Raw genomic sequence first — 25,035 nt, 5'->3', positions numbered from 1 at the left:
TATACACTGGAGTTGCTTACCAAGACGGCATTGAATGTTCCTGAGTGGCCTAGTTACAGTTAAATCAGCTTGAACATTTAGGACCTTGAACATGGCTGTCTAGCAATGAACAACATCCAACTTGACAGAGCTTGAAGAATTTTTAAAAGAATAATGTGCAAATATTATATAATCCAGGTGTGCAAAGCTCTTAGAGACTTACCCAGAAAGACTCACAGCTGTAATTGCTGCCAAACGTGATTGTAACATGCATTGTCTCTGGGGTCTGAATACAAAAATTATATATTTCTGTATTTCATTTTCAATAAATGTGCAGAAATCTCTAAAAACACTGTCATTATGGGGTATTGTGTGTAGATGGGTGAGATTTTTATTTATTTTTTAAATTAATTTGGAATTCAGGTTGTAAGACAACAAAATGTGGAATAAGTCAAGGGGTATGAATACTTTCTGAAGGCACTGCATGTGTGTGTAAAACATTTAATAACAGGTAAGAAATTTAACGTGTTTAGTCTGTTTGTAATTCCACTCACTACTTGTAGCTGTATAATCTGTTTGTTTGTGTTGTTGTTGGCTAGCTTAATGTTCCAGTCAGTAGCTAGCTAGCACTCACTCGCGTGGCTCCTAGCACTGTCATGAAAAGGGGCATGTATTACGTTTTTCTAAGTAGTGAGAAGGCTCGGGAGCAGGCAATGTTTAAAAGCAATCTTTAGGTGTTGTACTTTTCTTAAATGTAGTTTTGTAATTGACTAACACATATAGACAACAAGAAAATTGCGTTCTGTAAGCCAATAGGGTAACCAAAGTAACCACAGGTTGTTTTCCTCACAGGTGGGCGGGGCCGTGACGCTCTAGCTAATACAGACTGGGACTATAGGAGCCAAGGACGTCAAGTAACTCAAGAAATAAAACAAATATGGAGAAAAACAAAAACATACCATTGCCAGTCCCTGGTTATTGTGGGGTCTCTTAGAGCAAACGGACATTTCACAGTGCAGGAAGAGCAACGATTCATTGAAGTGTGAGTTGAAGGTGAAGCTGAACCTCTTCCTGTCGGTCTGGGAGTGGGAGATAGGTAGGTCTCTCCGACTGTAGTATTTGACGGTGTCGTCTGTAGGGCAGATATTCTCGATCAGGGTATAGTCTGACGCGATTTTGGGGTTTGAGTTGGCAGAGATGAAGCAGGTCTGGATCATGAAGCCAAGATCTGGGTCGACTTTGAAGGCTACAATCTGACGGGAGAAATAAAAAAATATAAAAAATCAAGATCAAAGATATTTGTGTTAAACAAAAAATTGTGTTAAACATTGTGTCATTTTTCACAAAAACAATCAACTCATGTGCCAAAATATTGTCCAGTTTATAATGTGTAAGCAAGGTGTAGAGGTTATATGATTGATACAGCCTCTAAAGATGTCAGATGATTCTATTTACAAATCCTCTCATCGACGTCGTTGAATTGATAAACTATCTGTTTCGCTCTGCAAAGTTGTGTGAGGAACACCATCTTGGCAAATGTCTGTACACTCTCTGTCAGTCCAGGAGCTATTTGTTTTAACACAGAGAACAAGCTAAAGGAACACTATCAGAGTGCTATCAGGTCCAAGAATCACAAATCCTGTGGATTTCAGTCCCTTCAAATGTTTTAAGAGGATCTTTCTTTCGGCAGACCACAAGGCATTTCCCTGAGTTATGGGTTGCATCCCAAATGGCACCCTATTCCCCATATAGTGCACTGCTTTTGACCTGAAACCTATGGACCCTGGAATAGGGTGCCATTTGGGACGAAACATGACTTATTATCCCCCTGCTGCTTTCTCTCTCCCTTTTCTCTGAAAAATCTACATGTGTTTTACTGTTTTCTGGCTGTGCCATCGACATGCCAAGGTTGTCAAAAAGCTTGCCCAGTCAAAAGCACACATGTAAGCACGCAGGCACGGACACACAAACACGCACACACACACACACACACGCACGCACACTGCATTCAAAGGACAGCTCATGGTTGGCAGCGACTAGTGAAAACCCAGTGAGCACTGTACATGCAGGCTGTGACCTGACCTATGAGTAACACAAGTTATGACACACTTGTTGCACAACAGCAGTTTCCTATACAGCTTAGTTTGGGCTGTAGCCTCAGGGGCTTGGGCAGGGCACGGCAGATCTCAGCCCAGTGTGAGAGGTGTGGAGGTGGGAGAGAAAGGGCTAGAAAGGGGCTAAGGACTAGGCCCCATGGCCCCACACACAGAGCCCTTTGTGACTTGTTGCTGCTGTCTCTCTGAGGCCACACTGTCAGAGCAGCCGTCCTCCTCAAATAGCTCCATAAATCAACACTTCAAAGAGCCTCACTGTGTGGATCTCGAACTTATCTTACACAACCTCCCGATAGGACCTCCTTAGTAATTACTTATCAGTGCTATTAGCAAGGTACATTCTGGACTTTCCAGACAGAATAAATAAGACGATAAGGTCTCTGGGGAGAATTCTAAATGCCATACAGTACTGTATGTGCCAGGACACTTTAAGACAGAGATGATGGCTGGTAGGGGTAGTTAACAGCAGAAAGACGATATGTTAACTTTATATCCTACCGACCCAGACCAAATATCAACGGACCCTGTGGAAGCTAAAACACTAACAGATGAAAGTGGACCAGACCAGTGTACACACAGAACAGTCCTCAATGTTGTTTTGACAGGCCTCATATTAAGAGAGACAGAGACACAGACATATACACACACACACAGACAATCCTGGCTCTTGTGAAATCGTTCCAACTCACATGTCCCAACATCTGGATACTAGCCTACTAATTATATTAATCTGAGCGAATCACACACAGACTAAAAATATAACAGACACAATGTACTTAAATGTATTTAGTACAGTTTATAGTATTTCACTGCTTCGTTTACCTCTACGAAGACCTGTTGATTTTTGGAGACGGTATGGAAGGCCTGGGTAGACGGATAATGGAAGAGATGGGTGTTGTACAGCTCCATGTTAACCATGACGTCGGTGCTGAGCGGTTCCTTTGCTGCCGGGGCAATACGAGGGAACGATCCTGATGATCCTGATCCTCCTAGAGTGTCCTGGTTCTTCCTGTAGGTGCAGTTGAACTGGAGAGAGGCGGGAGAGAGGAGAGAAAGCCAGTCAAAACAGTTGAACTGGAGGGACAAGGAGAGAAGAGCCAATCCAAACAGTTGAACTGGGGGAGGGGTGAAGAGCCAATCAAAACAGCTGAATTGGAGGGGTGAAGAAGAGAAGAGCCAATCACAACATAATCATGGTTCTAACATACCCTGGCCCTCACCCTTGTCCTCACCCTGACCCTCACCATCCCCCTGGCCCTTACCCTGGCCCTCACATTACCTGGCTCTCACCATCGCCCCTCACACTACCTGGCCTTCACAGCCAGGAGCATTTCAAGTGTTTCATCACAGCAATATCACTGAGGGAAACAGAGATACAGGCAGGAGGAGACAAAGATGAGAAAGGAAGAGTGTGCATGGGTAAAGAGTATGGCTATAGAGACACAGAGATACAGGCAGGAGGAGACAAAGATGAGAGAGGAAGAGTGTGCATGGGTAAAGAGTATGGCTATAGAGACACAGAGATACAGGCAGGAGGAGACAAAGATGAGAGAGGAAGAGTGTGCATGGGTAAAGAGTATGGCTATAGAGACACAGAGATACAGGCAGGAGGAGACAAAGATGAGAGAGGAAGAGTGTGCATGGGTAAAGAGTATGGCTATAGAGACACAGAGAGAAAGGAAAGAGACTTTGTAGATGAAAGGGAAAGCGTGATAGTAGATTTCCCAAAACGCTCAGTCAGAAGAAGTTCAAGACATAAAGATAATGTGGGGAGTAGACAGTGAGAGTTGGAATCTTCCATCCTCCTAAGAAGCCAGATGAGTCTTTACTAGCACTGAGGGACTCTGGGAGATGGAGTTTCAACCATCTGGACAGGATTCAGGTGGAGGTAGTATATTATTTATTGATGATCGGTGGTCTGGTCTTGACTCCCAACTCTCTCAACCCCAGGCAGGCCCTGTCATGCAATGCTACTCTCTTAATTCCTTTTTCATTTAGGGTTAATTAACCAGGGTAAACTCCCTTGAGTTTGAAAACCAACCTCTTGTTCGAGGGAGACCAAATGTATGAAAAACAAACAAACAGAGAGTCATGTAGGTACAGGAATGGCTCTAGCCATTTGAGGGCCCTAAGTGAGATCTGGTTGGGGGCCCCCATGTCCCGGTAAAACATATTAGTGCTCCCGCCCCCTTTCATGGCTGAGAGAAGAATTTGAGTTTTAAAGTTAATTTTCTGCAATACTCCCCATTTTGCCATTGGGTGGAGAGACATCTTTGCAGTTTTATAGAAGTTGGGGAAAAAAACAAGCGACCGCTTATGCCTGTAGCTGGCCCTGTGTAGCTAGATGTCTTACCAGAATGAAGGACCTGTATGCTGGTCCTGAGAAAGAATCATATAGAATCCATGTTATCTAATATTATAGATGTCTTACCAGAATGGAGGACCTGTGATCAGGCCCCGTGGTGTGCTCCAGGAAAGCAGCCCTCTCCAGCGCCTCTGTCTCCCCAGGGAAAGTCACGTCTCCGGACTCTAGATCATCGTAATCCAGGGGAACACCACTCCCATCCTTAGGCCCATCGTGACTTATCAGGATCTGGATGTCAACCACAGGGGAGTTGAACCCATCAGTGAACACAGTTCAGATACAGTATGCGTCCCAAATGGCACCCCAGTTATTCCCTTTATAAAGTACAAACTTTTGACCAAAGCCTGTTCTAAAGTAGTGTACTATATAGCTAGGGTGCCATTTGGGAAACACCCACATTGAACAGGTTCAGGTTGACTTTTTAGAATCTGTACGTCAGCCACATAGGAGAGTTGATCATTGAATCATTGAACATAGTTCAGATATATTCACAAGGTGAATAGGACATGTTCCCAGCTACTGGTGCCAAATCATGTTTTAAGGGTGCATCTCAAATGACACCCTACTACCTATATAGTGCACTACTTTTGTCAGGGCGTTGGTAAAAAACAGTGCACTATATAGGGAATAGGGTGCCTTTTGAGACATACACCAGGAAACTTTACCAGTGATTGGCGCCAAACTATTTTAAAATAATGTTCTGCATGTGAATGGTGTTGTTTCATTCAGGGGCTCAGGACTAGTGTTGCAAAGCTGCCGGTAATTTAGGTAATTAACAGAAAATCTATGGCAATCTATCGTAACTTTGGAGATGTATATTTGAATAACTTAAAAACATTTAGAATAATATAGAATATTCCTTTTTTTTTATATCGGTGTCCATATTGTTCATGAGTTTCTAGTACATGGTTCAAGAGAAAATAGTCTAATTAATGAAAAAAGCATGCAATTACTTTCAATTAACTCTACTAACTATTGACTTTTTCATAACTGCCACCAGTTTGATGGCAAAACACTGAAACAAATACATATTGACATAATAACATACAATACAAGTTTTTTTTAAAACAACATATATAGGATATTTAATGCTGAAACCCTCATATTAAACACCAATGGTATCACTAAGTTGATGGTGAATAAGCTTTTACAGCTTTGTCATTCAATTAGTAAAAAAAAAAAATCTTATTCAATCATTTCATAAGTTTTACATGTGATAAGGCCACACAGAGGGCCAGAGATTATTACAGAACCGTACACAAAAGGGCCACTAGATGTCTTGTGATAGATTACATAGAATCCTTCGAAGATACCAAACTTCTGGTGGTTTACTGGTAAACCTCTAAAGTTTTGAGTAATATACCCTCCCTTTGCAACCCTACTCAGGACACCAGTGATGCGGCTCTGGTCTGAATCTAGCTGCCACAACATTCTGCAACAGATGAGCTGAAATTAAAACGTGGGAACGTCCAGAGATTTCAACAGTCCAGAGCTGAGAGCTCTATCAGGTAGAACCCTGTGAAGCATATATATTTCATTTTCTCCACAGGAAAGAAACACTGGAAGCCCACTCTGTGTACTTCAGTTGTTTACAGGCTCAGAGGTGAGTTAGGGCTAGAAGAGAAGGACTAAATGAGGTCAATTATTGCCATTGACATTTAGTTTATTCCTACTGGTGCTTATTTCACACGTGTTTACCCTCCAGTGTAGTCTCTAGTCTAAGTATGCATCCCAAATGGCACCCTATTCCCTATATATTGCACTACTTTTGACCAAGGCTCTAATATAGTAAATAGTAGACTTGGGCGGTATACCATATATACCGGGGGAAATTTTGAAATAGCCACAGGATGTTTTTTCAATATCGTCAATACCGTTGAAACTATTTATTTTACATTTTTATACATTAGAATATTTGTAGCTACTTTTTAAGTAAATACCTGCAGTCAACTTGTGCAATACGTTAGGAGATAAAGAAGATTCCGTTCTTCAGTTTACCTGTCAAATATTTTTTTATTATGAAGCTTACTGGCAGTCCCCCGTCACGTGGTGTTTGTTTACAAGCACACAACAACGAGAGATCAGAACCTTGTGAGTCACTAACTGTTGTGCAGCACGCGTCCGGTGATCTAGTTTCACTATGGAATTCACAACTAAATGTTTGCCAGCTAGATATTTTATAACTATTACGGTAACTGTCTAAAATGTGCTAAATGCTCTGCGGCTGTGCATTGGGTTTGCTAATTTAGTAGCTTGTTAGCTATCTAGCTAAGTGGTTAGCGTCTTCCAAAATCAAGCTTCGCTTTGTAACAGCTGAGAATCCCCTGCTGGATCAAGAGCCTTGCTGTCTAATGTGTGTTTTGTGCAGAAAACTGTGAGTAGCAGTTTTTAGTTACTTCTAAAAATGTATGAGCTGGGATGTCTGTCCTGCAAATAGTTTAGGTCAGAGACTGTATAAAATGTTTGCAATGTGCTTGTTAGCATTTAGTTAGCACTCTATGGGTTAGCATTGCTAACCTTTGGACTACAGAGGCTCAGTGGGGTTTGAAAATAGCTCCCCTTGTGTTCAATGCTGGTATGACCAAATATCCCGGTGGCACAAGGTCGGTATGAAGGTATGACAATCTGGATACCGCCCAAGCCTAATAAATTAAAATGCTTATTCGTAGGATGGAACACACAAGGACATGGGGCTTTGATGTATTGCGAAACAGCTAAATGAAGAATACTTTATTTTGACCATAGGGAACTGAAGTTATCTTTGTATCTAAGAAGAGAAAAAAACAAAAATTATCCAGGAGTAATAAAGGCCTAGTTAACACATTTTGCAGGGGGTATTTTATTTATTTATTTAAATGTTGATTTATCAAGGGATGGGAAGCCCCCTCAGCACCCTTACTTCCCGCAGCAATTCATACTGTTGTCCTGATTTAGCGCTAGCTGCCCCTAGTTGTTCCTCCCATGCACATAGAGATAATGGATTACCATTGTTCAGAGTAACAGGATAGGGTTGGGGGATACGGCCATAGAGATCCTATAATTGTTCTATTTAAATATGTGAATACAGTAGGGCTAGTTTCCAGACACAGACCAAGCCAAGTCTTGGACTGAAAGTATTTTAAATGGAGATGCATTTTAGTCCAGGGGTATGCTTATTAGGGTCTGGGCACCCTCAATTTCCAGGCTTTACAAGATTTCGGAGTATGGTAACACGTGGTAGGCTAGGGTCCAGGAAACGTGCCTTCAATGAGTTGATCATTTGCTAAATGTGCTACTCACTGAGTTGATGTAGAGGACCATAGGACTGGGGTGCATGGGGTACTTGGTGGTCTGACAGCCCTCCAATGGGGTCACCAACGTGTAGTGGGTGGAGTTGACTGTTGCTTTGCATTCTGGGTCTTGAAGAGTCAGGTTGACATTAGCGTAACCGTTGGCCTGAGGAAAGAGACAATGTAATTATAAATAAATAGTCAATCATCTATAAAGTATTTTTTTAATGATATAATGTCAATATAATCTATAATCTTTGCAATAAAATTTAAATCATGATCAATGATCATCTCAAAACGATCAGTAGAGCTGACTGAGACACATGACACTAGACTAGTGAGGCATTAGACGTCACTATGCCATTCTACAGCACATACTACTTCTCTGTGTGATGTTAAATAAAACCACAGGATAGTCCAACTCTAACCATAAGTATACCTAATTGCAGTGTGAGGGTTTTACTACACTGTTGTCTATTGTGTTGGGCCTGCTTCACAGTGTCCAATGGTAGCACACAAGAACAGACACACACACAGTAGCAAACACACTACACACTGTTGACTCAAATCAGTGCCAGTCAGTATTAAAGAGGAATAATCATACAGTTAAATCAAGCATGAAAAGTGTTAATTCCACAACTGCCTTTCCTCCATTTTTGACACAATGAAGGCAGACATTTAGTCACAGTGATAAACCAGTTGGCTGACTACTCAAGTATCTCCTCACCTGCAGACTCTCTCGGTCGATGCAGACCACTATCCTGCTCTCCTCACACTGAACACTGAGACCAACACTGAGGGTCCCCTGCTGCTCTTCAGGCTCCCCACCCAGCTCCCCTCCCAGCCAAGGCCGGTCATCCAGGGAGGGGGGCAGGGACAGGTAGGGCAGGCCCTGCTCCATGAGCGGGGGCAAGGGGAAGGTGAAGGGCAGGCCACTGGAGTGTGGGGCAGCACCCCCCTGACCACCAGAGAGGATGGGGTTGGTGTCACGTAAGATGGAGAGTTCTGGAGGGAACATGGAATCCAGGGGATCCACCACATCTGTAAGTGAAGTGTGTGTGACACATTTTAGTCACACGCACAGATACAGAGATGCACGAAAGCACAAGCACGAATGTACACGCACACACACACACACACACTTACACACACACAGGCCTCATCTGGTGATTTTAAAGGCATGGAGATTGCACTGAGCACAAACAGAACAGAACATTGAAACTAAATTGGCTCAGAGTTAACAGACTTGAGTTTCAGACTATTGTCTTTATAAGGAAAGTTAAAATTGTATGTCGATGGTATGTGGTTTTAAAAATCAATGATTTATAATAGTTTATACTTTTATAACAAGCGCTTACAAATAAAATGTATTATTAGCATAATTTATTTACACAGTAGATATCTTTCTTAAATGTAGTAAACCAATGTCTATTTGTCATGCATTATCTATTATTTTCATTACAGTAAACATACACTTTCAATGACCACTTTATTAGTTACACCCATCTAGTATCGGGTCGGAGCCCCCTTTGCCTCCAGATCAGCCTGAATTCTTCAGAGAATGGATTCTACAAGGTGTGGCATTCAAACGTGGCTCAATTGCTATCAAGGGACCTAATATGTGTCAGGAAAATATTCCTCACACCTTTACACCACCGCCACCAGCCTGTATCATTGACACCAGGCAGGATGGTGCCATGGACTCATGCTGTTTACACCAAATCCTGGCTACCATCAGCGTGACGCAACAGGAACCGGGGTTCGTCGGACCAGGTGATGTTTTTCCACTCCTCAATTGTCCAGTATTGGTGATCGCATGCACACTGGAGCCACTTCTTCTTGTTTTTAGCTAATAGGAGTGGAACCTGTCTTCTGCTGCAATAGCCCATCCATGACAAGGACTGATGAGTTGTGCGTTCCGAGATGCCATTCTGCACACCACCGTTATTTGCCTGTTTGTGGCCCGTCTGTTAGCTTGCACGATTCTTGCCAATCTCCTTCGAGCTTTCTCATCAACGAGCTGTTTTTGCCCACAAGACTGCTGCTGACTGGATGTTTTTTGTTTGTCGCACCATTCTCTGTAAACCCTAGACACTGTCATGCATGAAAAGCCCAGGAGGCCGGCTGTTTCTGAGATGCTGGAACCGGCGTGCCTGGCACCGACAATCATACCACGCTCAAAGTCGCTTAGGTCACTTGTAGGGTTGGGCGTAAATCCCAGGATTTACGGTATTACTAGCTTGGTACACAAGGGGGAGCCAAAATAAACTCAAAAAAGCCCTATGGGCATCTATCACCAGAATGCTAACAAAATTAGAATAAGTAATAACACATTTCCATGGAAGTTGCTAGCTAAATATGCTAACGTGCGCAAACAAAAATAAACTTATTGCAAAGACAGGCAATCCAGCTCATAAAGTTATACATATATAGGTAGGAGCTACCGAATGTCATTTTTGGTGAGTTTGGACATTTACAAGGGAATGTGAATGAGAGACTCAAAGTTTTGACGCATGCTTGTCTGAACAGTACTCTCGAGCAGTGTGTACAGGCTGTATCTGTGTGGAATCTGGAGTCACTAGGGCAACTGGCCTGCCTGCCTGCTCTGCTTGAAGAAGATGGGGAGGAGCAGACGTGCCAAGAACAGAGAGGATAAAAAAAAGCAAGGAAATCAAGACCGCCTACAGATAACTCATCCAAAGGGCTTTGACTTATCAAACATGGCAGAAAGCTAACCCAATATTGTTAATTCAGCCACTTATTTAGATAACTAGCAAGTTAAATTAAGGGTTGTGTTAATGCAGAATTCTGTGTTTTTTCATGCAGGAACAAAATATGAAAAGCATAAGAAATATTTTGCTGCGTTTTGGAAAGCAGATCTAAAATGCTTCTTACTGGAATTTCTGCTCGACACCAGATTAAATTTGTGCTTCAAGCTGCACTTCTCCAAATGGATGAGACTTCACGAACGGGCATTCTATCAGCAGACAGCGCTTTGAGATTAACTTTAAGCAAAACATTAGGAAATTTAGCTGGCTACATTCTTTCTATGATAAACATTAGAAATATGAAATAGAAATATATCGTTTTTGCAAAAAAGACCTTGCTTTTTCATTGTAAGCTCATTTACTTTCCTGGTTGCCAGCCAAGTAGTGTTGCGCTTCTGTTATCATGAAGCTATTTTCTGCCAAATTTGTTGCACTAATGTTTTTTCTGTGAAGGAAAACTATAGCTGCACATCCCTGATCCCTAGTGAAGCAAAAGACACCATTGGCTTTCAATATAAAACGTGACCCCTGTGAATACACAGCAGGACTCACCTGCTCCCGCTTTCTCCCGTTGTGCTATTTACAAACAAACACTTGACTGGCTCAAGTGTTCTGGGGAAGTAAGGTAAGATTCTTAATGTAAAATAATGTGACAGGTGAAATGAAGAATGCAATCTCCTAATATATTGCACAATTTGACTGCAGGTATTTACTCAAAAATAAGCTACAAATATGAAAATTTATTGAAAAAAATTCAAATAAGTAGGTTCAATGGTGACAGTATTGAAAAACCATCCCGTGGCTACTTCCAAGTACCCCGGTATACCGCCCAAGCCTAGTGGAAGCCCGACCGGAATTTTTCAAATAAGTTATTCATAAGCCACCAATTGCTTGAAAACAACTTCTAAAAATCTTGGATAAAAAAGGATGTTTAGAAGTCTATAATTACTCAGTGATGAGGGGTCTAGATTGTCTTTTTAAGGAGAGGTTGGACCAGAGCTGTTTTTGGAAAGGAGTCAGAGTTCATGGCGCAATTTACAATAGACATAATGTTGAGGCCAACATTAGGCATAACTTCTTTAAGTAGTCTAGTAGGGATCACTTCTAAGGGGCAGGAGGAGGTCTTCATGTGAGCTACAGTATCAAGGAGGGAATTAAAGGATATTTGCTCAAATGAGCAAAAGGAAGCAGTAGACAGTCTCAGAGCGGTTGCCTTTAGTGCCTCCTGACCAGAAATGCTGTTATGGTGTCGGATACTGTCAATCTGGGATCTAATATTTTCTATAAAGAATCGTAAAAACTATGTGCAGAGATCAGGGGATGCGAGCATGTCACTCTTAGGGGAGGAGGGGGGCACCAACAATACAATCAGTTGTCTATAAACAGAATTATAGAAGCCTGGGTGTTTCTCACCTGGCTCCCTGAGCCTCAGGTTAAAGGTGTTAGCTACAGGTGTGTGGGTGTAGGTGGTGACCGGTCCGTAACCATGATCCTCTGCCCACTTGATCAGGGCCTGAGAGCCAGACGGGAGGTGGTGCTTAGGGGTCCTAGACACCTCCATCAGCCTCTCTGTGTTGGGGCTCAGACTGATGGTATCTGGCGTCTGAAAGGTAAATACAGGTTTATATTAGTCATATGGAATATTAAATATGACATACAGTATACAGTCATTTTCTTCTGACAGGTGGAGTCACTCCTATGTGATGCTCGTCCCTCAGTACAGACAGAGCAATCTGACCATATTTTAAACCATTCTGTGTCATGAAAGTCATTTTATAGAGATCAAAGTGGGTGCTTTTTCTCTTCTAGTCAGCAGCATTTACAGTAATCTCTACCTCTGCTAAAGTTTCATTTCCTTTGTCTGACTGTATGGAACAGTAAAAACGACCCTGTCAGCTTCAAAAGCCAGCGTGACCACAACCCACAACGAAAGTGTATTTCACATACTTTCATATCTTGACAAAGTAAAAGTCGAAGAACCATTTTACATTTGTTAGGTTTCTTCATGTAAGGAAAACACATGACAAATGTACTACTGCCCATAGTGGTGAAGGGTCATACGCACGCATTCTCGATCAAACACACACACACACATCGAAGGCCTGATCAATGGTGGGACTTAGTCTGTGTCAGATTTCTACCAGAATTCCTCATTAGTTCTGCAGTGTTCTGTGCTGTATAATGTGAGGGAGCTAATCCCTTCTCACAGATCCACTCTGTCTCAAATGGCATCTTATTCCTTATTTAGTGTACTACATATGACCAAGGCTCATGTACTCTATGTCAGCCTGGCCTGTACTTTCCCAGACACCCTGGACCCACTCCAATTCACATTCCGCCTTAACAGATCCACATATGATGCAATCTAGTTACTTCACACTGCCCTCTCCCACCTGGACAAGAGGGGAAATAACTATGTAAGAATGCTGTTCATAGGCTACAGCTCAGCTTTCAACACCATAATCCCTTACAAGCTCATCTGCAAGCTGGGGACCATGGGACTGAACACCTACCTCTGTAACTGGATCCTGGACTTCCTGACGGGACAGCCCCAGGTGGTAAGGGTAGGCAACAACACCTCCACCAGGCTGACCCTCAACATGGGGGCCCCTCAAGTTCCCTGCTGTACTCCTTGTTCATCCATGACTGCATGGCCACGCACAACTCCAACACCATTATCAAGTTTGGTGACAACACGATGGTGGTAGGCCTGATCACCGACAGCGATGAGACAGCCTACAGGGAGGAGGTCAGAGACTTGGAAGTGGTGTGCCATGACAACAACCTTTCCCTCAATGTCAATAAGACCAAGGAGCTGATCGTGGACTACAGGAGAAGGAAGGGAGAACACGTCCCTGTCCACATAGACAGGGCTGTTGTGGAGCTGGTTCAGAGCTTTAAATTCCTTGGCATCCACATCACTAAGGACTTAACATGGTCCACACAGACAGTTGTGAAGAGGGCACAACAGTCCTCTTTCTCCTCAGGAGGCTGAAAAGATTTGGCATGGGCTCTCGGATTCTCAGAAAGTTGTACAGCTGCACCATCGAAAGCATCTTGACTGGCTGCATCCCGGCTTGGTATGGCAAATGCACCACCATCGACCGCAAAGCGCTACAGAGGGTGATGCGGACAGTCCAGTACATCACTCGGGGCGAGCTCTCTGCCATCCAGGATCTCTATATCAGGCCAGAAATATTGCCAAGGACTCCAGCCCCCCAAGTCATTGACTGTTCACTCTGCTACCATCTGGCAAATGGTACCGGAGCTTCGGCTGTCAGACTAACAGGCTCCAAGACAGCTTCTACCCCAATTCAAAAGACTGCTAAATAGTCAAAAGAATGCTTAAAGGGATATTTCGGATTTTAACATGTTAGACCTCATTTTCCACTTACTTTTAGTTTTGAAGCCTCACCCAGACAATTGGTTTGATCAGACTTCCATTCCTGAGATTTCTTTGGCTGTCTTAGTTGCTTGCAAGAGTCAAATTGTGGTAGTGGCCAGACTCACCCCAGAAAACGTGTTCCAAAACATCTGGGCTATACAGGCATGTCAATATCGAAACACTTTTTCCACAATTACGAGCATAAATGTGTATATCCTGTGTTTACTGTTTTGCCCTTGTATTGGAACTAATTTCTATGTCACTACTACATCCGCGTGCTGCTAGTCTTGCTTAGCCACACCTCCAAATTCTACGGAGCCTGCTACTCGAGGATAGCGCAGTACAGACATCTTTCAAGCGCTACACTGCCCAAAACCATTACATCAAAATCAAAACATGTCTTGAGTCGGACAGCTAAAACTGAAGAGGATGCATACTTTGCAGAACCATATTTATATGGGCCAGAATATACTGATGAAGAGCTTGGACAGATAGAAGCCGAGACAGAATGGGGGAAATGGCGACAGGTGATCCGGCCTGCCCCAATACATAGTGCCAGATGTAAAGTTTGGTGGAGGAGGAATAATGGTTGGGGCTAGGCCCCTTTCTTCCAGTGAAGGGAAATGTTAACGCTACAGCCTACAATTACATTTTAGACGATTCAGTGCTCACAACTTTGACAATCGTTTGGGGAAGGCCCTTTCCTGTTTCAGCATGCACAACGCAAGGTTCAGACAGAAATGGTTTGTCGAGATCTGCGAGCATTTCATGGTTAAGTATTCGGCGCATGTGACAAATAATATTTGATTTGGTTATTAACTGTCATGTTAAACAGATATTTATTTTTGTAATTTATCCAAAGCAAATAGGGTTAAGTGCCTTGCTCAAGGGCACATCAGCATATGTTTTTTTTCTCCACCTAGTCAGCTTGGGGATTTGAACCAGCAACCTTTCAGTTACTGGCCCAACGCTCTTAACCGCTAGGCTACCTACCAACCCATATAGGACCAAGCTGGTACTGGTCCTGTCCTAGAACAGTGAACTGCAGGTCAGTAGGTAAACTGCAGGTAAACTGCCAACCTTTGTGTTAATACACGTTTGCGTTATACGCCTACCCATCCAAACACCCTACCGTTTCTGCAATTCAAACCACTCAGGTCCGCCTCCCAAGATGGCGTAGCAGTAAGTCGTCCTGTCGTGTCGTGTCCCTGTATATATCGTTTCTTTTTCGTTTTTTAACATATTTTTCTCCGCATATCTCTTTAAAAACACTTTGCTAAACCTAAGCTTCCAAATACTTTCCTGCAACCCGCCTCACCCAATGTAGCTACTTTTCCTAAAGTATTTATATTTACTTCGGAACCCCTCAACTGAAGCTAGCCAGCTAACCACCAGCTATGCTAGCGGTCTTCAGCTAACCGGTCATCAGCTAACCTTTAGTTCGGAAAGCTCTCGCCAGTTCGAACAACGCGACTCTAACCAGAGCATAACGGACCTATTTATTTTTCATCCCCGGATTCATCCCCGGATTCCCACCGCAAACGGAACATTTTTCAGCAGGATTTTTCAGCTGGATCTTCATAACTAGCTATCTAGCTAAACCGCAACCCCGGATGATTACTCCTGGCTAGCGTTTCCACCCACTTAGCTTGAAGCTAGCCCGGCCTGCGCACCTGTGCTACCACCGTAGCATACTCCTGAGCTACAATACCCGGGCCCACGACCGGTCTATCGATGTCACCGCATGAAGAGGAATAAACAGACTCACCCCATCGCGACGTCCCCCAAAGGCTAACTCTCTAGCCCTCGCTATCTCCCTGCTTGCTAATTTGGCCTGCTAACTGCTAGCTTGTCCAGCTCCGGTCCACTAACTGCTACCTTGTCTAGCCCGGGCCTACAAACTGTTAGCTTGTTAGCACAGGCCTGCTAACCGCCTGAATCGCCGCGTCCCAAAACTCTCACTGGACCCATATTTACTTTCTATCTCTTTTGACTTTTAATTTGTTTATACCTTCCGGAAACCTGCCTCACCCAATGTGATACGGAATCGCTATTATTTTTAATTTATTTTTTAGAACACACTCAAGAACCTCCAGAAGCTAACCAGCTAACTAGCTACAAGCTATTTAGTCATTGTTCGTTTTTTTTTACCTGGATAACACTCGCCAGTCCAGCTTCCCTGCCCCATCCACCGCTGCCCCCTGGACACTGACCTCTTGGCTACATAGCTGATGCACGCTGGACTGTCCATTAATCACGGTACTCCATTCTGCTTGTTTGTTTTATCTGTTGGCCCCGTTGCCTAGTCTACGCCATTTTACCTGCTGTTGTTGTGCTAGCTGATTAGCTGTTGTCTCACCTACTGTTTTAGCTAGCTTTCCCAATTCAACACCTGTGATTACTGTATGCCTCGCTGTATGTCTCTCTCAAATGTCAATATGCCTTGTATACTGTTGTTCAGGTTAGTTATCATTGTTTTAGTTCACAATAGAGCCCCTAGTTCCACTCTTCATACCCCTGATAACTCCTTTGTCCCACCTCCCACACATGCGGTGACCTCACCCATTACTACCAGCATGTCCAGAGATACAACCTCTCTCATCATCACCCAGTGCCTGGGCTTACCTCCGCTGTACCCGCACCCCACCATACCCCTGTCTGCGCATTATGCCCTGAATATATTCTACCATGCCCAGAAACCTGCTCCTCTTATTCTCTGTCCCCAACGCTCTAGGCGACCAGTTTTGATAGCCTTTAGCCGCACCCTCATACTACTCCTTCTCTGTTCCGCGGGTGATGTGGAGGTAAACCCAGGCCCTGCATGTCCCCAGGCACCCTCATTTGTTGACTTCTGTGATCGAAAAAGCCTTGGTTTCATGCATGTCAACATCAGAAGCCTCCTCCCTAAGTTTGTTTTACTCACTGCTTTAGCACACTCTGCTAACCCTGATGTCCTTGCTGTGTCTGAATCCTGACTCAGGAAGGCCACCAAAAATTCAGAGATTTCCATACCCAACTATAACATCTTCCATCAAGATAGAACTGCCAAAGGGGGAGGAGTTGCAGTGTACTGCAGAGATAGCCTGCAAAGTAATGTCATACTTTCCAGGTCCATACCCAAACAGTTCGAACTACTAATTTTGAAAATTACTCTCTCCAGAAATAAGTCACTCACGGTTGCCGCCTGCTACCGACCCCCCTCAGCTCCCAGCTGTGCCCTGGACACCATTTGTGAATTGATCGCCCCCCATCTAGCTTCAGAGTTTGTTCTGTTAGGTGACCTAAACTGGGATATGCTTAACACCCCGCCAGTCCTACAATCTAAGCTAGATGCCCTCAATCTCACACAAATCATCAAGGAACCCACCAGGTACAACCCTAACTCTGTAAACAAGGGCACCCTCATAGACGTCATCCTGACCAACTGGCCCTCCAAATACACCTCCGCTGTCTTCAACCAGGATCTCAGCGATCACTGCCTCATTGCCTGTATCCGCTACGGAGCCGCAGTCAAACGTCCACCCCTCATCACTGTCAAACGCTCCCTAAAACACTTCTGTGAGCAGGCCTTTCTAATCGACCTGGCCCGGGTATCCTGGAAGGACATTGACCTCATCCCGTCAGTTGAGGATGCCTGGTCATTCTTTAAAAGTAACTTCCTCACCATTTTAGATAAGCATGCTCCGTTCAAAAAATGCAGAACTAAGAACAGATACAGCCCTTGGTTCACCCCAGACCTGACTGCCCTCGACCAGCACAAAAACATCCTGTGGCAGACTGCAATAGCATCGAATAGTCCCCGTGATATGCAACTGTTCAGGGAAGTCCGGAACCAATACACGCAGTCAGTCAGGAAAGCTAAGGCCAGCTTCTTCAGGCAGAAGTTTGCATCCTGTAGCTCCAACTCCCAAAAGTTCTGGGACACTGTGAAGTCCATGGAGAACAAGAGCACCTCCTCCCAGCTGCCCACTGCACTGAGGCTAGGTAACACGGTCACCACTGATAAATCCATGATTATCGAAAACTTCAATAAGCATTTCTCAACGGCTGGCCATGCCTTCCACCTGGCTACTTCAACCTCGGCCAACAGCTCCGCCCCCCCCCGCAGCTCCTCGCCCAAGCCTCTCCAGGTTCTCCTTTACCCAAATCCAGATAGCAGATGTTCTGAAAGAGCTGCAAAACCTGGACCCGTACAAATCAGCTGGGCTTGACAATCTGGACCCTCTATTTCTGAAACTATCTGCCACCATTGTCGCAACCCCTATTACCAGCCTGTTCAACCTCTCTTTCATATCGTCTGAGATCCCCAAGGATTGGAAAGCTGCCGCAGTCATCCCCCTCTTCAAAGGGGGAGACACCCTGGACCCAAACTGTTACAGACCTATATCCATCCTGCCCTGCCTATCTAAGGTCTTCGAAAGCCAAGTCAACAAACAGGTCACTGACCATCTCGAATCCCACCGTACCTTCTCCGCTGTGCAATCTGGTTTCCGAGCCGGTCATGGGTGCACCTCAGCCACACTCAAGGTACTAAACGATATCATAACCGCCATCGATAAAAGACAGTACTGTGCAGCCGTCTTCATCGACCTTGCCAAGGCTTTCGACTCTGTCAATCACCATATTCTTATCGGCAGACTCAGTAGCCTCGGTTTTTCGGATGACTGCCTTGCCTGGTTCACCAATTACTTTGCAGACAGAGTTCAGTGTGTCAAAACGGAGGGCATGCTGTCCGGTCCTCTGGCAGTCTCTATGGGGGTGCCACAGGGTTCAATTCTCGGGCCGACTCTTTTCTCTGTGTATATCAATGATGTTGCTCTTGCTGCGGGCGATTCCCTGATCCACCTCTACGCAGACGACACCATTCTATATACTTTCGGCCCGTCTTTGGACACTGTGCTATCTAACCTCCAAACAAGCTTCAATGCCATACAACACTCCTTCCGTGGCCTCCAACTGCTCTTAAACGCTAGTAACGCATGCTTTTCAACCGGTCGCTGCCTGCACCCGCATGCCCGACTAGCATCACCACCCTGGATGGTTCCGACCTAGAATATGTGGACGTCTATAAGTACCTAGGTGTCTGGCTAGACTGCAAACTCTCCTTCCAGACTCATATCAAACATCTCCAATCGAAAATCAAATCAAGAGTCGGCTTTCTATTCCGCAACAAAGCCTCCTTCACTCACGCCGCCAAGCTTACCCTAGTAAAACTGACTATCCTACCGATCCTCGACTTCGGCGATGTCATCTACAAAATGGCTTCCAACACTCTACTCAGCAAACTGGATGCAGTCTATCACAGTGCCATCCGTTTTGTCACTAAAGCACCTTATACCACCCACCACTGCGACTTGTATGCTCTAGTCGGCTGGCCCTCGCTACATATTCGTCGCCAGACCCACTGGCTCCAGGTCATCTACAAGTCCATGCTAGGTAAAGCTCCGCCTTATCTCAGCTCACTGGTCACGATGGCAACACCCATCCGTAGCACGCGCTCCAGCAGGTGTCACTGATCATCCCTAAAGCCAACACCTCATTTGGCCGCCTTTCGTTCCAGTACTCTGCTGCCTGTGACTGGAACGAATTGCAAAAATCGCTGAAGTTGGAGACTTTTATCTCCCTCACCAACTTCAAACATCTGCTATCTGAGCGGCTAACCGATCGCTGTAGCTGTACATAGTCTATTGGTAAATAGCCCACCCTTTTTCACCTACCTCATCCCCATACTGTTTTTATTTATTTACTTTTCTGCTCTTTTGCACACCAATATCTCTACCTGTACATGACCATCTGATCATTCATCACTCCAGTGTTAATCTGCAAAATTTTAATTATTTGCCTACCTCCTCATGCCTTTTGCACACAATGTATATAGACTCCCCTTTGTTTTCTACTGTGTTATTGACTTGTTAATTGTTTACTCCATGTGTAACTCTTTGTTGTCTGCTCACACTGCTATGCTTTATCTTGGCCAGGTCGCAGTTGCAAATGAGAACTTGTTCTCAACTAGCCTACCTGGTTAAATAAAGGTGAAATAAATAAAAAATAGGCAGAGCTAGGACTGGTCCAAAATGGCACCCTATTCCCATTATAGTGCACTACATTTGACCAGGGCCCATAGTACTTTGGTCAAAAGTAGTTCACTTTATAGGGAATAGGGTGTCATTTGGGGTACAGCCAGAGCCTGCAGTCAGCCAGAGCCTGCAGTCAGCCAGAGCCTACAGTCAGCCAGAGCCTGCAGTCAGCCAGGGTCTGCAGTCAGCCAGGGCCTGCAGTCAGCAGCGCTCATAACTCACATTATCATGGATGACAAACAGGTCAGGCTGTGAGCACAAATACTGTCTGTGATGAGCCTATGAAAATGTCTTGCCCCCCTCCTCTCTTCCTCCTTTCTCCTCCTCCTTTCCCTTCCTTATTTGATGCGATGACAACCCTTAGTGCTGTCAGGGTGATATTTCACGGTTCATCCATCCCCCTCCCTCCTTGCATCCCTACATCCCCTGCAGGCAGGTTGAAACCAGGTGCCACTTCAACACTCCTCAGATTGTGACAAATGTATTGGTCAGCAACACAAAGTGGTGACATGCCTGTCTATCTGCTGTGCCTGTCTAGTCATGTGTTGTGACATGGGTATTCTGCCTGTATCCCCTCACACCATCAGTGCCATTGTGATGTGTTACTGAGACAGTGAAAAACATTTTGGCAGTGAAAAATCTGAAAGTAGAACTACTCAATTTGAACTCAACACTTGGTTTGCTATAAAGCTGAGGGATGGAGTCTTGGGTCTCTGGAGATGGCCATTAAATAAACTGCTACTACTGAAAATCAAATAATTTTTATTTAGGTCAAAACAGCTCTTTCCAAAAGGAGAGGCTGTGTTTGTTACGTTAAGAGTGACGTTCTGAGTCACGTACCACTACATTCAGTTTCCCGCTGATGCTGTGAGCCTTGATGACCCAGTTGACAGACTTCTGACACTTCAGCAGCAGCACGATGTCACGAGGCAACAGAACATCTGCACCCAACGGCCTCAGATCAACGATCACATCCACCTGGAACGCACTGTTCAAGGAGAGGGAGAGAGACATAAGAATTTTGGATGGCCCAAAACACTCTGTATTTACATGCCTTCTCTCAGTCTGGCCAACTGATTAAGAAACTGGAAGTATTCCCAGAAAGAGGAAGACGTGTGTAACAGACCAGACCACATAGTGGAAGTATGGTGAAATACATGTATTTCTGGGCTCTTCATGCATATACAAAGTAATCACACCACTGGAAGAGTGAGGCGATTATCTGGCAGACTGGAGATAGGTTGCATCCCAAATGGCGAATAGTGAATAGGGTGCCATTTTGGGACAACCTCATAGACTCTGAGCCTGAGGTAGAGTTCTTAACAGAACGTCATAAGGTCAATATTACCCACCCTCTTCCTTCGTATCCAAAACAAACTACCAGAGACCAGAGAGAGAGATCATTCTGGCCTCTTGTAATGGGGAAATTACACTGAGATCATTAAGGTTTGTGCTAAGAGTTACTGTGATCGACATAATGTGTATTGTATTGACATAAAGGGCCAGTTTCCCAGTGAACAATTAAGTCTGCTCCTCGACTCAAAGCAAGCTCAATAGAGAATCTCCATCTCTTTAGTCCAGAACTAGGCTTAATCTGTGTCCAGGAAACCAGCCCAAACTAGATAAACGTGCACCCTATTTGGGTCAGACCAGTTTTTGGTTCTGGTCATGGGCTACAGTACTGACCAGCTGGAGTTATGTTTATGTTATGGTTGTGGTGGATTACAGTACTGACCTACTAGAGTTGGGTGCTTGCAGCTCGATGATGTGGACCTCTTGGTCCTGGCCTGGTCCAGACAGGACACAGCCTTTAGAGGCCTGGGACTCTACGTAGCCAGCAAGGTAGTTCAGAGAGAGGAACTTGTTGTCGATCTTGCAAGTATCGGAGAACACTGGGTCTGGAAGAGGAAAGGAGAAGGTGGGTGGATGAGATTATGAGATGAGATCATGACTCAATGTATAATTCGAACACTGGATGTGATGTGATTATACATGATTAATCGTCAAGAGGAAGAAGCTCTGACGAAGGCAGAGAGAACAATACGTAAGCTTAATATACTGAAGTGATACTGGGAATCGCTGTGTGCAAGGTTTTTTTTAACTTTCAAGATGATTACTCATGAGCAAATGGGTGAGGATTTACACTACAGTTTGTTCAGCCAGCGTTTTGAGATATCTAAACTAGAGGTCGACCGATTATGATTTTTCAACGCCGATACTGATTATTGGAGGACCAAAGAAGTCGATACCGATTTTAAAAAATATATATATATTTATATATATATATATTTTTTTAATGTATTTGTAATAATGACAATTACAACAATACTGAATGAACACTTATTTTAACTTTAATATAATACATCAATAAAATCAATTTAGCCTCAAATAAATAATGGAACATGTTCAATTTGGTTTAAATAATGCAAAAACAAAGTGTTGGAAAAGAAAGTAAAAGTGCAATATGTGCTATGTAAGAAAGCTAACGTTTAAGTTCCTTGCTCAGAACATGAGAACATATGAAAGCTGGTGGTTCCTTTTAACATGAGTCTTCAATATTCCCAGGTAATAAGTTTTAGGTTGTAGTTATTATAGGAATTATAGGACTATTTCCCTCTACCATTTGTATTTCATTGACCTTTGACTATTGGATGTTCTTATAGGCACTTTAGTCTTGCCAGTGTAACAGTATAGTTTCCGTCCCTCTCCTCGCTCCTCCTTGGGCTCGAACCAGCAACACAACGACAACAGCCACCATCGAAGCAGCGTTACCCATGCAGAGCAGGGGGAACAACTACTAGAAGGTTCAGACCGAGTGACTTTAGAAACGCTATTAGTGCGCGCTAACTAGCTAGCCATTTCACTTCGGTTACACCAGCCTCATCTCGGGAGTGATAGGCTTGAAGTCATAAACAGCACAATGCTAGACGCACAACGAAGAGCTGCTGGCAAAACGCACGAAAGTGCTGTTTGAATGAATGTTTACGTGCCTGCTTCTGCCTACCACCGCTCAGTCAGATACTTAGATACTTATATGCTCAGTCAGATTATATGCAACGCAGGACACGCTAGATAATATCTAGTAATATCATCAACCATGTGTAGTTAACTAGTGATTATGATAGATACATTTTTTATAAGATAAGTTTAATGCTAGCTAGCAACTTACCTTGGCTTACTGCATTCGCGTAACAGGCAGTCTCCTTGTGGAGTGCAACGAGCGAGAGGCAGGTCGTTATTGCGTTGGACTAGTTAACTGTAATGTTGCAAGATTGGATCCCCCGAGTTGACAAGGTGAAAATCTGTCGATCTGCCCCTGAACAAGGCAGTTAACCCACCACCACTAGGCCGTCATTGAAAATAAGAATGTGTTCTTAACTGACTTGCTTAGTTAAATAATGCTATAAAAAAATATATGTATAAATGAAAAAATCAACAACTCAGCGCCCAAAAATACCGATTTCCAATTGTGAAGAAAACTTGAAATCGACCCTAATTAATCTACCATTCCGATTTAATCGGTCTGCCTCTAATCTAAACACTTTGGGATTGCTGGTAAAAGACAGGGACATACAGACAGGTTTTGCATTGAACACTATTATTCATGTTCTGACAAAATTAAGGCCAATATGTTTTGAAAATACATTTTGAACAATATCAGTCATAAACACGTCCAATCAGTAATTCCTGTCAGGTTTCCCACCATTCTAACTTATAATTTATTTACTCAAATATTATTATACTCCATCCAACTGCCCAGGCATGCAATCTCTTCTCCATCTTTTCAGAGGAATCACAAGACAGATGCTTCCTTATTTAGCAAACAAGGTCTTGGACAGTAGTGAGGTTTAGAGAATATAAAGTAAAGGTTTGGCACCTTCCTCCCCGAACCTCCTCATGGCACTTTGAAGAGCTGAGGAAGAGTGTGTGTGTGTGTGTGTGTGTGTGTGTGTGTGTGTGTGTGTGTGTGTGTGTGTGTGTGTGTGTGTGTGTGTGTGTCTCTCTGCTCTCCTCCAAGTGACTAAGAACATGGAGAGCACAGAACATGGAGAGCACAAAACAAAGGCCTGAGGTGTATGTTTCATGATTAACTACTCGTGGTGTGATTCTGATAACGTTCAGGAATTCAAGTCCTTTTGTTCACCCGACCTAGAATACCGACCTCACAATCAAATGCAGACCGTATTACCTCCCAAGAGATTTATCTTTGGTTATAGTACCAGCCGTGTATATTCCCCTTCAAGCCGATACCACGACAGCCCTCAAGGAACTACACCTGACTTTGTGCAAACTGAAAACCACAAATCTTGAAGATGCATTTATTGTAGCTGGGGGCTTTAAAAAAACGAATCTGAAGAAAAAGCTACCAAAGTTCTATTAACACATTGCCTGTACAACTCGCACTTCAAAAACTATTGACCATTGTAGCCATCCCAGAAGGGAGAGAAACAAAGGCCCTCCCCCACCCTCAGTTTGGCAAATCAGATCACGACTCCATTCTTCTCCTCCCTTCCTATAGGCAGACACTCAAACAGGAAGTACCTAGGCTAAGGTCTATTCAACGCTGGTCTGACCAATCAGAATCCATGCTGCAAGATTTTTTTTGAGCATGTGTACTGGGATATGTTCTGGGTTGCTTCTGAGAATATCATTGACGTATACACTGACACAGTGACTGAGTTAATCAGGAAGTGTATAGGGGATGTTGTTCCCACTGACTGTTAAAATCTTCCCAAATCAAAAAGCATGGATAGATGGCAGCATTCACGCAGAACTGAAACCACGAACCACCGCATTTAACCATTGCAAGGTGACCGGGAATATGGTTGAATAAAAAACAGTGCAGTTATGCACTCCGTAAGGCTATCAAACAAGCAAAATGTCAGTACAGAGACAAAGTGGAGTTGCAATTCAACACGAGATCTATGTGGCAGGGACTCCAGACAATCACGGACTACAAAGGGAAAACCAGCCACGTCTTGGACACCGACATCTTGCTTCTGGACACGCTAAACACCTTCTTCAGCAGTTTTGATGATAACACAATGCGACCAACACAGGCCACTCCTGAGGACTGT

General features: G+C 43.9%; 1 protein-coding gene across 1 annotated transcript in view; it reads right to left on the bottom strand.

Annotated features, from left to right (window-relative positions):
* LOC109903012 (transforming growth factor beta receptor type 3) overlaps nt 1-25,035 on the bottom strand; it is a 148,020-nt gene that overhangs the window by 26,668 nt on the left and 96,317 nt on the right. The window contains exons 6-13 of the mRNA XM_031785775.1: nt 21,693-21,855; nt 20,798-20,945; nt 11,909-12,098; nt 8,455-8,768; nt 7,738-7,893; nt 4,525-4,686; nt 2,916-3,119; nt 939-1,232 (exon numbers count right to left, since the gene is read on the bottom strand). Coding sequence (XP_031641635.1) covers nt 939-1,232; nt 2,916-3,119; nt 4,525-4,686; nt 7,738-7,893; nt 8,455-8,768; nt 11,909-12,098; nt 20,798-20,945; nt 21,693-21,855 — 1,631 coding nt within the window. The remainder of the gene's footprint in view (nt 1-938; nt 1,233-2,915; nt 3,120-4,524; nt 4,687-7,737; nt 7,894-8,454; nt 8,769-11,908; nt 12,099-20,797; nt 20,946-21,692; nt 21,856-25,035) is intronic.

This window comes from Oncorhynchus kisutch, linkage group LG13, assembly GCF_002021735.2.
Source record: "Oncorhynchus kisutch isolate 150728-3 linkage group LG13, Okis_V2, whole genome shotgun sequence".
NCBI lineage: Eukaryota > Metazoa > Chordata > Actinopteri > Salmoniformes > Salmonidae > Oncorhynchus > Oncorhynchus kisutch.
Note: the sequence above shows the minus strand (reverse complement) of the source record. Positions and strands in the feature narration are given on the sequence as shown.